The 14237-nt window shown below is 49.2% G+C and overlaps 5 protein-coding genes across 5 annotated transcripts; 1 reads left to right on the top strand and 4 right to left on the bottom strand.

Moving 5' to 3' along the window:
• Positions 1-566: 566 nt before the first annotated feature.
• On the bottom strand, positions 567-1531 carry M437DRAFT_54289 (HIRA-interacting protein 5; the record flags this gene model as incomplete). Its single annotated transcript, XM_041022662.1, has 2 exons — positions 567-715; positions 769-1531. The coding sequence occupies 2 exons, from the start codon at positions 1529-1531 to the stop codon at positions 567-569; spliced, it is 912 nt and encodes a 303-aa protein (XP_040877552.1).
• Positions 1532-2424: 893 nt separating this feature from the next.
• Positions 2425-5989, top strand: M437DRAFT_86618 (SPO22-domain-containing protein; the record flags this gene model as incomplete). Its single annotated transcript, XM_041028499.1, has 13 exons — positions 2425-2476; positions 2528-3304; positions 3359-3432; positions 3485-3624; positions 3677-3998; positions 4054-4181; positions 4237-4382; positions 4431-4614; positions 4662-4753; positions 4807-4964; positions 5013-5141; positions 5195-5386; positions 5435-5989. 13 exons carry the CDS (start codon positions 2425-2427, stop codon positions 5987-5989), a joined length of 2949 nt encoding a protein of 982 aa, XP_040877551.1.
• A 471-nt stretch (positions 5990-6460) lies between these two features.
• M437DRAFT_54086 (uncharacterized protein) lies at positions 6461-8644 on the bottom strand (the record flags this gene model as incomplete). Its single annotated transcript, XM_041022630.1, has 1 exon — positions 6461-8644. One exon carries the CDS (start codon positions 8642-8644, stop codon positions 6461-6463), a length of 2184 nt encoding a protein of 727 aa, XP_040877550.1.
• Positions 8645-8934: 290 nt separating this feature from the next.
• M437DRAFT_54219 (uncharacterized protein) lies at positions 8935-10026 on the bottom strand (the record flags this gene model as incomplete). The annotated part of the gene is made up of 1 exon (XM_041022650.1): positions 8935-10026. One exon carries the CDS (start codon positions 10024-10026, stop codon positions 8935-8937), a length of 1092 nt encoding a protein of 363 aa, XP_040877549.1.
• A 2663-nt stretch (positions 10027-12689) lies between these two features.
• On the bottom strand, positions 12690-13858 carry M437DRAFT_86615 (NAD(P)-binding protein; the record flags this gene model as incomplete). The annotated part of the gene is made up of 7 exons (XM_041028498.1): positions 12690-12704; positions 12752-12887; positions 12943-13065; positions 13115-13270; positions 13323-13336; positions 13385-13468; positions 13616-13858. 7 exons carry the CDS (start codon positions 13856-13858, stop codon positions 12690-12692), a joined length of 771 nt encoding a protein of 256 aa, XP_040877548.1.
• Between the last annotated feature and the right edge of the window lie 379 nt (positions 13859-14237).

The raw sequence follows: 14237 nt of genomic DNA, 5'->3' as shown, positions 1-14237 counted from the left end.
GAGAAAACACCTGTCGAGTCTCCAGATCAATCTCCCCCAGTCCATTTCAACCATCTGGAGACTCCGCTGGGCTCCACACGCACTGTTCAATTGGGCTTGTCAATTCACCGAAAACTTGTCTACCCCACCACCAACATTTTGTTGTTGACTAACTAAGCGCCTTACAACGCTTGTAGTACATTCATATCTCCGTCATACCGACTAGTCATTTGCTCTGCTGTTTCGTCTCTTATTCTCGCCGATTATGACGTTGTTGTCGTATAAGAAGCTTTTGAGGCTCTGTCTAAATCCCGGCAAGGTTAGCTGAAAGCTGACATGCAGGAGAACCATCTGCTAGCTCGGAAGTCTTCGCGATGGTCCTGCACGGAGTCGGTGTCGTCCGCGGCGAACCCACTGAACTTCGATCGAGTAACTTAGTCGTAGCATCATCTTTCTACTGTATATTGTGACTTTTGATCTAAAAGTTGTGGTTCAAATTTGGTATCCCTCGCAAACAGAAATGGAAAAACGCCGACATAATGTACAATAAACCTGGCTATGCATCAAGGGACAAGAGATATGTATATCTACTCGACAGTGTCGAGAGAACCCTTGCCGCTTGTGCCAGCAGGGACCTGACCCTTTTGTGCCTTGAGCTTCTCCTCGAACTTGGCGAACTCGCGAAGAGCGACCTCCTCCTCTTCATCCAGTACTTGTTGGACACCTTGGACCTCATCTGTGTTGCCGTTAGTCTGGTATGCGAAGGTAATGTAGCCAGAAGATACGAACCGATATAATGCATAAGCATGCTCTCAATGCCGTTCTTCAGGGTGACTGTGCTCGAGTCGCAAGTCCTGCAAGCACCGCGCAGCTTCAGAAGAACCTGGCCGTCGACGAAACCTCTGAACTCAATGTCACCACCATCCTCCTGGATAGCAGGGCGAATGCGAGTCTCGAGCAGTTCCTTGATCATGCTGACAACCTCACTGTCATTCTCATCGTACTCCAAAGAGTCCTTCTCGACTGCTTGCTCTTCACCACTCTTTCCAGAAACCGTGTTTACAAGAGGTTGTCCAGATGTCACGGCCTCGGTAATCAAAGCAAAGACCTCAGGCTTGACGTGCGGCCATGGGGTGGCAGAGTCTTTTGTAACGGTAATGTAGTCGGGACCATAGAAGACGGATGAAACGCCTTCTACGTTCAGCAGCTGAGCAGCAAGAGGCGATGGGTGAGGAGGCGCAAGTGTTGAGCGCGGCGACAGATACTCGAGGAAGGATGATTGAAAGTTCTCGGGCAAGATGCGAGAGTTGGGAATGAACTTCAGGGCGTCGGCATTAGGAGTGTCCTCGGTTTGAATGAAGATTGAGCGAGTGCCGGCAGGGAATCGAGAGTGAGCGGGCTTGAGCGAAGGCGCACTCGGACGGTATCTGGTGGCGGTCGAGGTAAGAGATGAAGGTGTAGACAGGCGGTGCAAGCTCCTGCGAATAGGTGCTGTGGCAATGGTCCTTGATGCGCTCGAGCGGGCGACGTTTCTGCAGGCGGACGTGAACATGGTTGATTTGGCAGGCATGGCGTAGGATGTTGTGTGTCCTAGGGAAGGCGAAATGTGTTGTATTTGTTCGTGTCCGCAAAAGATTAACAATTATCTGAGCATCGAATGACGCAGAAGCCCTCCGCCGCTGTCGGAACCTCGGCAGAATTGGTAAGCTTTGAGTGCCTCCTTCTGATTCGTTGTTCTTCCTTTCTTTCACGACCATTTGTGAGATCTCATCAGACAATACTGTATCAACAGACAATACTGTATTAACGACGTGTTGAACCCAGTTGAAGCTTACACAATGGAGCTGGCACAGGGCTAGTCTATATTGTGGTTGTGCGGCGCCAGATTGGGATACCTGCATTGAGCTTCGCATTCGATACTGATATCTTATTTGTACGCCATGGCAAAAGATAATTGCAGCTTGTGAGATTCGAATTCACGTCTCTACATTTCAGATGATCACTTCCACTCTCCCTTCGGTATGCTGCCTCATGACCGCCCTACATGCTTGTGTTTGCAAGGCATTATCTGTGTAGCGTCCTGACCACTAGACTAACGCTGCTGATTTCGAGATCAAGAAGAACTGTAAGCCACTATCTCCCCTATGACTTCCATCGTACTCCGACTGCAGCGGCAAGCAAAATATACACTATAAAAAGGCACAATTGTATTTGATGGTAGAGACATGGCTAGAGAGAGCTGATACTGTGTCGACTCTCATCCGCTTTCTTGGTAGTATTGTGCATTTGAATAGGCATAAAAGTCATGTACTACCCGGACGGGAATGGCAGTTCAGAAAGGCAGGTGTGAGGCTGGTGCCTGCCCGACTTGCAGGTTTTCAACTCGACAAGCTCGATTTATCTGATCTGCGCATAATTTACTTCATGTCACTCAAACCAACGATCATGGCGACCAAAGGAAAATCAGAAAATGACACAAAGATTGCAGCGTATCTTGGTAAGATTCTACCGTTTCCTTGAAAATCAACCACCAACATTGACATGGTAGATTTTGCTGCGCAACTCATAAGGCGCATAGACTCGGGCAATGTCAACGCTGTCGCCATGCAAAACCTTGAGACCACTCTCCGCATCAGTTACCCCCGTTTGCCTGCTGCTAGAGCGCCCGACTACGATCGTCTAGGGACACAGCTCTGGAATACCGCGATCCGCCTGAAAGACCAATCTTCACCACTGCTCAAAACCTGGCCACTATTCGAAGCTCAGCTCCGGGTCCTTGCCTACTTCCTTCTAGACGCGGCCCACCGATCCTACGTCAAGCATGGCAGCAAAAAGTCTTCTCAGAACCTGGTCCGCATCCTCAAGATTGCCTTGAGAGCAGCACGGATCTGTATGGCCGCAGAGACGCTGGACCTTTGCACCATGCTCTTTGAAAAAGTTGCAGAACATGTCGAGCACACGCAGGATCCACCCATAGAACACAAGAAAGACAAACAGGAAAGCGAGGCCGAGGAGATGCTCAAAGAGTTGATGGCCGATTATTATCTGTTGAGGGCAACATTGTCATGGAAAGGGAACAAACCTGGCAATGTGAGCTACTGGCTCAGCAGAGTCCTTCTTCTCCCAGAAAGATCCGATATGCTACATCTCGCCGAGAAGAAAGCAGACTTGACATACGAAGTTGGCAAATTCGCTCTCCAGAAGAAGCAATTCTCCACAGCTGCCAGGTGGCTCGAGCAAAGCTATCAAGTATTTGCCGACATTGATTCTGAGATCCTCTCCTCTGACATGTGCGATCTTCGCGTGGTCGTCATGCTTGACTATGGTAAGTCTTTTGCAATAGCTACATCTGAGATAACAGCCTGCTTACTACTCGAAGCTCGCTCCCTGGTCGGCGTTGGTGATTCTGATTCCTTGGTGAAAGCAATCAGTCTTATTGTGACGCTCGATCAGGTATGGAGACATCGAAGAAAGGAGGATCTTCACTGACCCGGACCCATTGTAGGAGCATGGCTTCAGGTTTGAGGTTCAACTCACAAGACTGGACATCATCTATGCTACAACGCCATTCGATGGCCAAGAATTCTGTGGAGTTCTAGGTAAGATCATCCGTGGAGCTATAATTTCGGACGGAATATTCAGATCGTATGGATCCCAACTCATTGTGCATGGGCGACTCGACACTGACGACATCCAGAATCATGTATCAAATACAGAGACTGAACACGTATGATCCCGAAAAAGCTGGCGGAACAAACCACAGTACCATCGCCAGTATAAACCCGGGACCTCACTCACACCTGGCATGCCAGACCTTGGATCTTATGCTATACAGATTGCTTGAACAATCTTCTATTGTACAACCCTGGGTCGAGAAAATTGTGGTGATGAGGCTATACATTTGTTCTCTTTCCTTACATGCGAGAGATCACCTTCCATCACTCGAAAACCTGTTTGAGGACATCGCTATGAAAGCCGGGACAAAGCTGGGTCCAGAAGCGACACACGCCTCTCAATCTGTGAGTAGCAGGAAGCTTGCCTCTTATCTCAAGAACTTCACTCACATTATGATAGCTGATATGGAAAGCTGTCACTACCTTACAGCAATCACAGAACGAGGATGAAGCTGCAAGATGGTGCAGTTTGGCGAATCACAACATCTTCGCAAGCTCTGGAGAGGTGAACAAAGCCAAATTATCTCGGTGAGTATCTGTGCAAAATCCATTCTGAACAAGAGCCCGCTCTGATTGGTTACAGCAAGTCAATGACAGTCGCACTCTCCAAAGGTGATGTGAACGCTGCAAGAGCAGCTTATCATCAGATGTCAAGTCAGAGCAAGTCAGCCGCAATGACACAATATCTCATGTATAAGCTTGCTCTGCAGGAAGATGATGCCGAGCTTGGTATGTGGTTGAGATCTAACCTTCTGTCACCACAGCTAACATCGCTAGCTACAAAATCTCTCGAAGGAGTCTTGAAGTCATCTTCCAAGGACACCGAGAAGTATCTGTATGCATGTGCACTCGAAGCCCAACAGATTGGCGATAGAAAGCAGTTCATCGTAACTCTGAAAAAGATCCTGGAACTTCACGAGAAAAACTCTCTGAACGATGTCCGGTTGGCAGTTCTATCTCGGTTCGTGAGATGTCAAGCGACCTATTCACGGCACTGACAATGCACAGCTGTATAGTTGGTTCGATCGAGACAGAGCTGAAGAATAATGATATGCCGCTCGATGCTGGTCTGACTGAGTTGTGCAAAGTCTTTGAAGCAGGTATTGTTACTGAAGCCAAACCACAAGTGACAGAAAAAGGCTGACTTGGGCAGTCATGAGGCATGCAAGTAACTTCAAGAATGCGGATGATCACGACGCACGAATTGACGAACTTCGATGGTTTGCTTGTCACTGTTACAATACAGCTTTGAAGCACTGCTCTGACATGCAACCTGAATTACTGACGAGGTTCATGATGGCCAGCGTTGCTGTACGTACACTCCAAAGAGCCCCTAGGATCGCTGCTTACAAAGAACAGCTTATAGATCTGCTTCGCAATGAGGACAAGAAAGACGATGGTCTTCTGAATCGCCTTCTCCTATGTCGCTTCCTGGCCGCCTCTGCTTTGATTGTTCTAGCGAGATCAGAGGACAACATTGAGCGAGCTGTCAGTGCTGAAATTCACCATCTTGAAAACATGTTCACTAACTCCAAAGACAGTTGCAATTATACACCGATGCCAGAAGACAAATCGGGGCTTTTCACCAGAGATATCAAGAAGCCAAACGACAGGAATTACTGCCTCCAGACGCAACATCGGACATGGAGATCAAGGAATTCGAAATAATCCAATTCGACTTGGAGGCCGTCATGCGCCTTGAGCAGTGGGACGATCTAGACACAGTCCTCTCAGTAAGCTTTGAGCACCATTCTTGCTCACCAAAGCTGACCTCTCTACAGATGTGCCTTGAGACCCGCCACTCAAATCGACTTGGAAGCGCAGCAGATCTCATCATCCACATTCAAACTCACATAACATCTGACCCTTCCAAGCCCGTAACTCCAAAACTTCTCGCCGGCATTACTTCTGTGATGGAGAAGATCATCAACACATGCTGGCGCAACAACAAAGACATCACACGCCTCGCCCGCTGGATACGCTGCCTCTTCCAGATGACCTTGACCTCCGACCCTATCATTTCCCTCCGCTGTCTAGACCAAGCCTCTGCTATTGCATCCAAAGCAGCCACGAGACAGATTCCAGAAGCCTATCCACCTGACGAGCTCGAGTGGTTGGCCAGTACGGCATTCAACCATGCAGTGGATTTGTGGTTTGCGGGTATCGAAGAGGGAAACGGTCAAGGAGAAGACAACGAGCAAGCGAGGATGTGGGCTGAGAAGGCTTTGATGCTTGCAGGGAGTGTGAGTGAAATTGGAACTGGTGTGCAAGGGTTGCATAAGGTGTTGCAGGATAAGTGGATGAAGTTGAGGGGGGTGGGTCAGGCTCAAAGCTAGGGACGCCCCGAGCACAGAAGCTGAAGAGCAAGAACCGAACGGGAAGGAAAGGTGTAGGATTGCTGGTGTGCTTTAATATTGCATGACAACTCAGCGAATGAGGCTTGTGATGTTTTCTGAGAGAACAAGTTTGCTGGTATTACTACAAACACGTTATATTGGTGTTTACCCTAATTCTTGGTAAGATCGAAATTCTTGTCAGGGACATTAGTTTTTCTTCGTGGTTCTCTCCAGCCGTTTCACGGTGACCTGTTCAGGCTATGGTTGCAATATCGATTCGTTCGCTTCGAGTAAAATTCTTCCTCTTCTGTGAATATGCGGATCAGGGTATGGGGAGCATGGCAGTGAAATAGATCAGAGAACAAACAAGTTGTCAACAATGCCGATTTCAATTCATCCCACTACTGCTGCCCTACTACCTCTACTGCAATCCATTGACAAGAAAACCAGCGCTCGCATATTCTTATCATCTCACACAGCCTCCAGTTCCGCAATCCTCCTTTCTACGCCCTCAACGCCCCTCAACTTTTCCTCCAACTCTTCCCTCTCATCCTCAAGTCTTAACCTTTTTTCCGCATCCAGTCGTCCAAACACCACTCCTCCTTTGCCATCAAACTGTAGTATACGCGTATGATACTGCCACAGGCTTTTGCGATGGGAGACGGTCAATAAAGTGATGTTGCGGGCTTTGGCTTGGGTGTAGATTAGAGCTTCGATGGAAGGAGTCAAGGAAGATGTGCATTCGTCGAGGATAGCGTAACACGGGGAGTGGTAGAAGAGTCTTGCGGCGGCGAGGCGTTGTTGTGTTCCTGTGGAGAGGAGGTCGGGCCAGGGTGCAGTGGTGTCTAGGCCTGTTTGCGTTGATCCCTCATTACCACTAGTGGGAGAAGTATCTTTGGTAGGCAAAGAAAGCAAATTGTCCAGATCTAGAGACGCGATGATTTCGAGCAGATCTGCATCTATAACTCCTCTCTCGTGCATTTCTGCAATGGTATCGGGGTAGATGATTTGAGCGCGAAGGCTTCCGTGCGCTAAGAGATATGGTCGTTGTGGAATGTAGAAAATATCTTCTGCGGGAGGTTTTCTGACTTCGCCGCCGTACACGGGCCATAATCCGCCTAGTATACGGAACAACGAGGACTTGCCACAGCCGTTGGGGCCAATGATGAGCAGATGATCCTGTGGGCGTATGTGGAAAGATAATGCCGAGACCAAGATATCGCCGTTGGGAGACACGATAGGTACGTCTTTGAACATGATATCAGTGCCTTCGGTTATAGTGCCTCTGCCTGCGAGAACAGCTGCATTAGCATCCACCGAGGCGGAACTCACGAGTTGCTTCTCGAAATGTCCTGCTTGGATATCCTTGATAACATCCAACAACGTCGAAACCCTAGACGTATATCCCGCAAGTTGGGAAATCTCCTTGTAGGAGAACATTAGTCTTCCAAAAGCATCAGATGAACTGAGTAACAAACGTCTATTGGTTACAAAAGCTTCTGTCGAGTTTTTGGCTGTTGTTCCTGCGTTCTTTGCGATGGGAAGTTTGAAGAAGACAGGAATGGAACAGAGCATCAACCCCAAAGCGCCCCAGAAGTATTTGATGACAAAGTCTTCCATGATGCCGTGATAGAATCTTCGTCTCAAGATGCGATTGACGTGTTTGATGAGTGTAAAGTAATTTTTGTCCAAAGCGTCTTTTTCTGCTTCGTGGCCATGGTATAGTGCAATCTCTTCACTATAATCAATCACACGAGAGTGTTGAAAGCGGAATTCTCCTTCCAAGCGTGCTTCATCGGCAACATATTTGCCAAATGGTGGTGTCAGAGCTCGCATCACGGAAGCAGAAAGCTGGACGAACAAGCCCATGGCAAAGAGGCCTTCACCACCTACACTGCGCGAGAGCGAGTAGTTGTAGATGACCATGTCCAGGATTGGTTTTGCTAGATTGCCATACAACTCGGCAAGCGAGTTTGAGAATTTGCTGACATCGACTGTGACAAGTTGGTCGGCGTTCTTGATGCGGTCGTCGAGGGCGGAGAGGGTGTAAAAGGTCATGTTGGACAGATACTTGTTGTGGATGTGTTGAGTAAGGCGCGTGCGGTACTGCAGTGCGAGCTTGCACTGATGGTAGCTGAGCATGGAATTTGTGAAGGTAGCTGGAATGGCGACAACCATCCACCACAGCAAACCACCAATGAATTCTTTGCCCTTGCCCCGAACAAGAGCAGAGACCAATCTTCCGTCCAGTTCAGCGACATAGAGCGAGATCAATGTTCGCAAAACGAGGAAAACGCTATGACTGACAAGAAGACGCAACTCCTTGCTCTTCCAGCCTGGTATACAGATCCTCAACAAGCGGATCAGGTTACGAAAGAACTCTCTGTTGAGCTCGACCTTCTTCCTGCCAGTGGATGTGCTTCCTTCTCTTTCTCCATTGCGAGCGGCCGTTCGCCGTTGTTGCTCTGCGGCTTTCTGCTCGTTGATGGCGTTGCGGATACGATTCAGTAAGGTGACAAAGAGGCCGATGTAGATGGCGCGTGAGATGCGTGTGCGGTGTTTGAGGTATAGAGTTGTGAGATCGGACACGGCCTTCTTCAGCGCTCCTTCCGACACGAGGCCGCCAGGCAGTGACAGCTTCGATTGTACCGCCATGTCTCGACCATGTTCAGCTCAGTGTCTTGTTCATGGATGTCCTTGTTCGAGAGATGGTCAATGTCATGTTCTGTCCATTGTCTTGCATGTGAATGATGATGTTGACACATGCCGAGGTCTGGGGAACAATCTGGGGTTGCTCCACATGTCACAGTTGATTTAATTAATTGATTCAATCACGACGAGAATTAATCAACAAGTTTGACCAGGAGAAAGGCTGGCCGTTCTGTTATACCGGCAGCATATTATTTGAATGTCCGAAGCAGATAAACTCAGCTTTTTGTCTCTACTCACTCCCACTCCATCTCCCAAGTCTCGCCAATTGCTTCAATCTCACGCTGAAGATCGTCCAATTGTTGCTCTGCCCGAGAGCTGATCGCATACCCGCTGCGACCTTTGAGTCGTTCGGCCTCTCTTTGCAGATCTCTGCATCTTTGCTGGAAATCCTCTTCAACATCTTTTCTGTCCTTTGCTTTTCTTGCAAGATATTTCATGTCGTTCGTGTCAACCGCATAGCGAAATGCATCTCGCATTCGTCTTGAGTAGAGCTGGCAGGATACTCCTCCTCTACCTTCATTGCGGACAGGCTGTTTCCTTCGATTGAATCTCATAGCTACCTCCGAATTTGACCTCATCCATGGCAGTACCACATCATGGTAACACTCCTCGCAGACAGTCAAGGCAGGCGCCAATGATGGAATGTAGTACCACTCGACTCCTTGAAGCTTGTCGTCACGGATGCATTCGGGGAGTCTGGTCTTGTGTCGGACAAGTGACACAAACTCATGTGTGCTAGGCAACCGCTGACCAGACACTGCATCTTCGTGGAGCTGAAACAAGCAGTCGATGTAGGCTGCGAACCGGTTATTGTGGTCGGTTCGTAGCGAGCAGAAGCGGCCGAACACTTCCTCGTCTTCGTCATAGGAATGCCTCATTGGAAGTGGTACAAGCAGACCTCTGAACCATGGGAAAAGTGTTTCCAACCTTTTCACATCAGACGGGCACACAATAAAGTCCCGTAAGAAATGACCATCTCTGTCGCGAATTGAGTACCAATTACACCATCCCCGCGCGTTCCCTGGGCAGGGCTCTTCGATCTCGTCAGCCTTGAAGATGGTTGTCATCACACTCAGGGTGTTGTGACGATTGTTGGCGGTCAAAACCCACGCAAGTCGAATCCAAGGGTTGCTAAACTCGCATCTTCTGGCCATCCTGGGTGCATTGTTAGGCACGAGCTTGAAAGCTGTTCCCAGTTGAGTCCTGTCAAAGGCAAACTTGAAGCAGCGCGGGCAGATACTGAAGCCAGGATATCCATCGAGCGTGTACCAGTCATCATACTTCAATTTGTATGTCACCCGTTTGCATGCTGGTAGCCTTTCCATTTGACTCTTTCTTGTGCTGGAGGATTGGTCCTCGGATTTTGATGCCTCTCGTCTCAATGCACCAGATACTGCAGACCTTTCCTCAACTGGTCGCGCTTTGCTGGGTTGTGTTGGCTGTTTCGGAGTGTTGACACGCGTGACTGGCTCACTGAATGGTGGGAGTAGTGTGCTCGATTGTGCTGGGAAATATTGATGATCCCTTTCAGAGGGCATGGTCTCAAATGGACGATCGTCATCCGGATAAGGAAGTGGCGAGTACGGAGTTGATACAGACCTAGATGCCTGGGGACGTGGTGTCTTTGGAAGCGTCGACTCAGCAAGACGAGAAGGTGGTTGTGCACGGCGAGCCGTGGTCGAAGCGGCCGAGCCCATGTTCCAAGGATACTCTGGATGGTGCACTATGCGAGGTGAAGGTTGTGGCGAGGATTGAGTTGAGCCTCCACGCGATGTTGGCCTAGAATTAGGAAGACTGGGTGGGTAACTGTCTCTCAGCTTGTCTGAGCTCAAATTGCGAGTCGGAGCATAGGCGTCGTGAGAATTAGAACTTCCCTCACTGGAGTGACGAGGATGTTGAGTCGGTCGTCCAGACTGCTGTAAATTGACAACTTGCGGAGGTGCTGGTTTGCGCGAGAAATCGGTCGGAAGTGGATAGCCTTCTATCGGTTCCGAACGTCTTCTGGAGGGATCGACTGATGGTGGATTGAGAGGTGTTGTAGGAGACGAGTGAGATTGGTCTGGCTTGGTCCAAGAATACCGATTTGACGATCTCTGTGGGATGTGGTCTTCTGCACTTCGAGTGGCTTCGGCAGTACTACGTCCTTTATACACGTGTTGTGAAGTTGATCGCGGTGGTGGAGTGCCGTCTCTGGTTGGAGTTTGCCGTGAACTTGTTTTGGGGTCAGACCAGTCAGAGCGAGGTATGCTGGTTGGTGGTAGCTTGTCGAAAGTTGTAGACTTGAAAGCAGTAGATGGAGTAAGCGCCTCTGGCGACAGAAAGAGGTCTTCTGACGGCATTGGGGTGTGTGAAGATGAAGTTGGCTTCATCCAAGCATAGGGTGAAGCTTCTCTTCGCATCTCTGGAAGTCCAGCTGTTTCTATCCGAGGACCGTTGCGCTTTTGGCGGCGTCTAGCTCGCTCATCGTCGCTGGAAGGCGTTGATTGTGCGTTGGAAGAATCTCTTGCTGAAGGGACCCAGACGTAGCGACGGTCGGGGATGTGGTCAGGCACATCAATAAGCAATGGCTCTTGTCCGATGGTGCCTCTTGAGGGAATGTGGTCATTGTGTATAGGTTCAGGCTTGTATTCCCTTCTCAGCGAGTCCTCCTCATCTTCGACGTACGGCAAAGGGGGCCATTGGCGTGGTGCTCGACTGTGGTCTCTGCTCTTTGTGGGTGCACGACTCCGGGTTCGTGTAGGTATGGAGGGGTATTGATATGGTTGCGTAAAGTCATGATAGGTGGGGTCGAGGCTAGCAGGGTGTCAGTGGTCGAGATTGGGATAGGCAGAAGTATGTGAGGAGCATACGTCGAGTCGTTTCGTGAGCGTCGTGGCTTATTGTAAGAATCGTCGTAAGGGTAGCGGGAATGATCGTAAGTGTCCCAGGAAGCCATGCCAGCTAGCTAGTGGGGAAGAAGAAGAATGTTGTGATGCAAAGGAGGGGCGGAAGAGAGAGTGCAGAAGGGAGAAGAAATTAGTAGGGAAAGCACGAGAGCAGTAGAAACAGAAACAGAAACAGAAACGTAGGCGCAATAGGTCATCTGAGTCGAGGCGGAATGGTGGATATATGCATCTCACCCCACATGTGAGTCGCCGGCGTGAGAAAGTGTCGAGGGATGCCTGAACGGACGCGCAGGAGGAAGGAACTGGCGATCGCGCCTTCTCGACTTCCTTCACAGCCTACACACCTACCTCCCGACACTGCGCGTTTCTAGCCGCGTCTGACATTGTCGGTTTCGACTCCATCACATTCATTGTCTTTGTATGTGTTTGACACCGCTCTTTGCTCAATCCTGCTGTTGGGAGAAGTCCAAAGCCGTTGCAGAATGACGTTCCCGTCCGACTGGTCAACTTTGTCTGTGCTACCATTTTGTCCAGCCAATCCAGGCCACGACAAAGTCACCTCTTCTCAACAACAACCATCTCTTTCTTTCGCCTTTCATGCCACTGGGCCGATGCATGCATATTCGGCACTCAGGCCCGTATTACAGCGGCTCTCGGCAACTACTTCTAACGCATTCCGGTGGGCTCACGACTGTTTCACCAGAGTCCATCCGACGTGCCATCCTAACTACCATGTAACACTTGCCTATTAACATGCTACCAACTGACAATGGCCTTGTCGAGAAAACCGAAGATCGGCTCGGTGGCCGGACAAAGAAACTCATCAACATCTTCTGGGCGAGTTCTTTCTAAGGTATGCCGATCACGAGACATATTACTCGAAACGTAATATGCATCTACAAATCCAAATGCGTGAGTCAGGAATTCAACATTATATTGTACCTATCTCCGACTGCTTCGTCGAAGTTGCATCCATACTCTAGTCTCCCCAAATCCCTTCTCAAGTTCTTTGTTCTACTGTCCTGCTTCTTCTGCAATCAGCATTAGATACTTGCAGAAGTTGCTTGCTGAGTACTGCGTCCTGGGCACAACGATGCATGCTTTTACCAGGGATATTGCTGCAATAGTCAGGAAAACGGTCAGACATATCATTAAAGTCACATACCTTATTCTCCCATGTCCAGAACGTTCCACTGTGCTGTATTCCTTTACTCTCGATGACCTTGATCATCGCCGACACTGATTCTTGTGGTGTCATGATGCCGTCAACTTCCCAACCAAGATCAATATTCGCCATATCTCTGGTGTGAACAATCAGCACATGTCTCGTTTCGCTCGGCCACCAGATATACATACGTAGCAACCTCTCCCGGATGAATTGCTAACAAGATGGTATCATCATCTTTCCGCTTGAGCTCGGCAGCCATATGTCGCATTGCTTGATTCAATGCAGCTTTTGACGCGGAGTAAGCTGCAAACCTAAAGAAGCGGTGAGTAAGGATGCAAAGTACTTGACAAAGGTACTTACCCATCTTCCATCTCCAGGAAACGCTGTGTTGAGCCAGAGTCGCTGGACATGAAGACAATCGTTCCAATCGGGATCATTGTCTGAAGAAGTCTTTGAGCGGTGATGATCGGTCCAATCGTGTTGGTGTGCAAGTGGAAGGCAAATTCATCGAAAGAACTTGATGGTCAGCCTCGTGCAGGGAGTCCGGAGCCAACGACATCATACTCACAACTCAGTCGCTCTCTACATCAATTAGTTACGACAACAATCCAAAGACACTCGACTACTTACATTCGGATATCTCAACACGCCAGCATTAATTACAACATAGTCCAACTTCAGGTCCGGTACTGCAGCAAGTTGAGCAACGAAGTTCTTCGCAACGCTTTGTTAGCCATGTCTACTACGGAAAAGCAGTACACATATGAATTCAGAAGAGATCAGGAACGACAGCGAAGAAGGAAAGTATGTAAACGAGAACGAGGAAAGAAAGAGCTGGTAAGAAAGCAGGAGCGAATTTACATTTATGCTCTGTTCTGACAAGACATCACAGATCAGCATTTGACAGCGACCATGATCACCTCCTGCTTGCGCCCAGAGCCCGGATGCATGAACGGCGGCGGTGTCGCGGACGGTAGCGAATATGCGGTCTTCACGAGCAATCAATTGTCGTACGAATTCCAGACCTATACCTCTGGATGCACCAACGATACACCAAGTCTTCTGTCCGGTTTTGCCATACAGAATCTCGGGTATCTGATTCATGTCTCGAAAAAAGGAAGTGGTATTGGCCCTAACGAGAAGGGTGCTTCAGATTGGGACACCTCGACAGCGGGAGCAAACATGGGGGTTTTGCTAAAGGAGCCCGCTGCCCGCCCAGAGGAAGCGTTGAGCCGTGCTCGGTTAAAACCAAAAAGGAAATGGATGATTGATCAGAGATCATCACGTATCAGATCAAGATCTCCGTCGCGTGTTGCCCTGACGCCAGTCAGCTCCTTGCAAGCAAGCTGAAGGAGCTTGAGCCGCTGGCGCGGTGATTGATTTTCGACACGACGTCAAACCGCGTCAAGTCATGCATCACGACTGGTCAAGGGAGAAGAAATTATTCGTTTGGAACTGTGGCTTTTCTAGAAGGTTATGGGAT

This window comes from Aureobasidium melanogenum (genome assembly GCF_000721775.1).
Source record: "Aureobasidium melanogenum CBS 110374 unplaced genomic scaffold scaffold_19, whole genome shotgun sequence".
Taxonomy (NCBI): Eukaryota; Fungi; Ascomycota; class Dothideomycetes; order Dothideales; family Saccotheciaceae; genus Aureobasidium; species Aureobasidium melanogenum.
The sequence above is the reverse complement of the archived record's forward strand: the minus strand, read 5'-3'. Positions and strand labels throughout refer to the sequence as shown.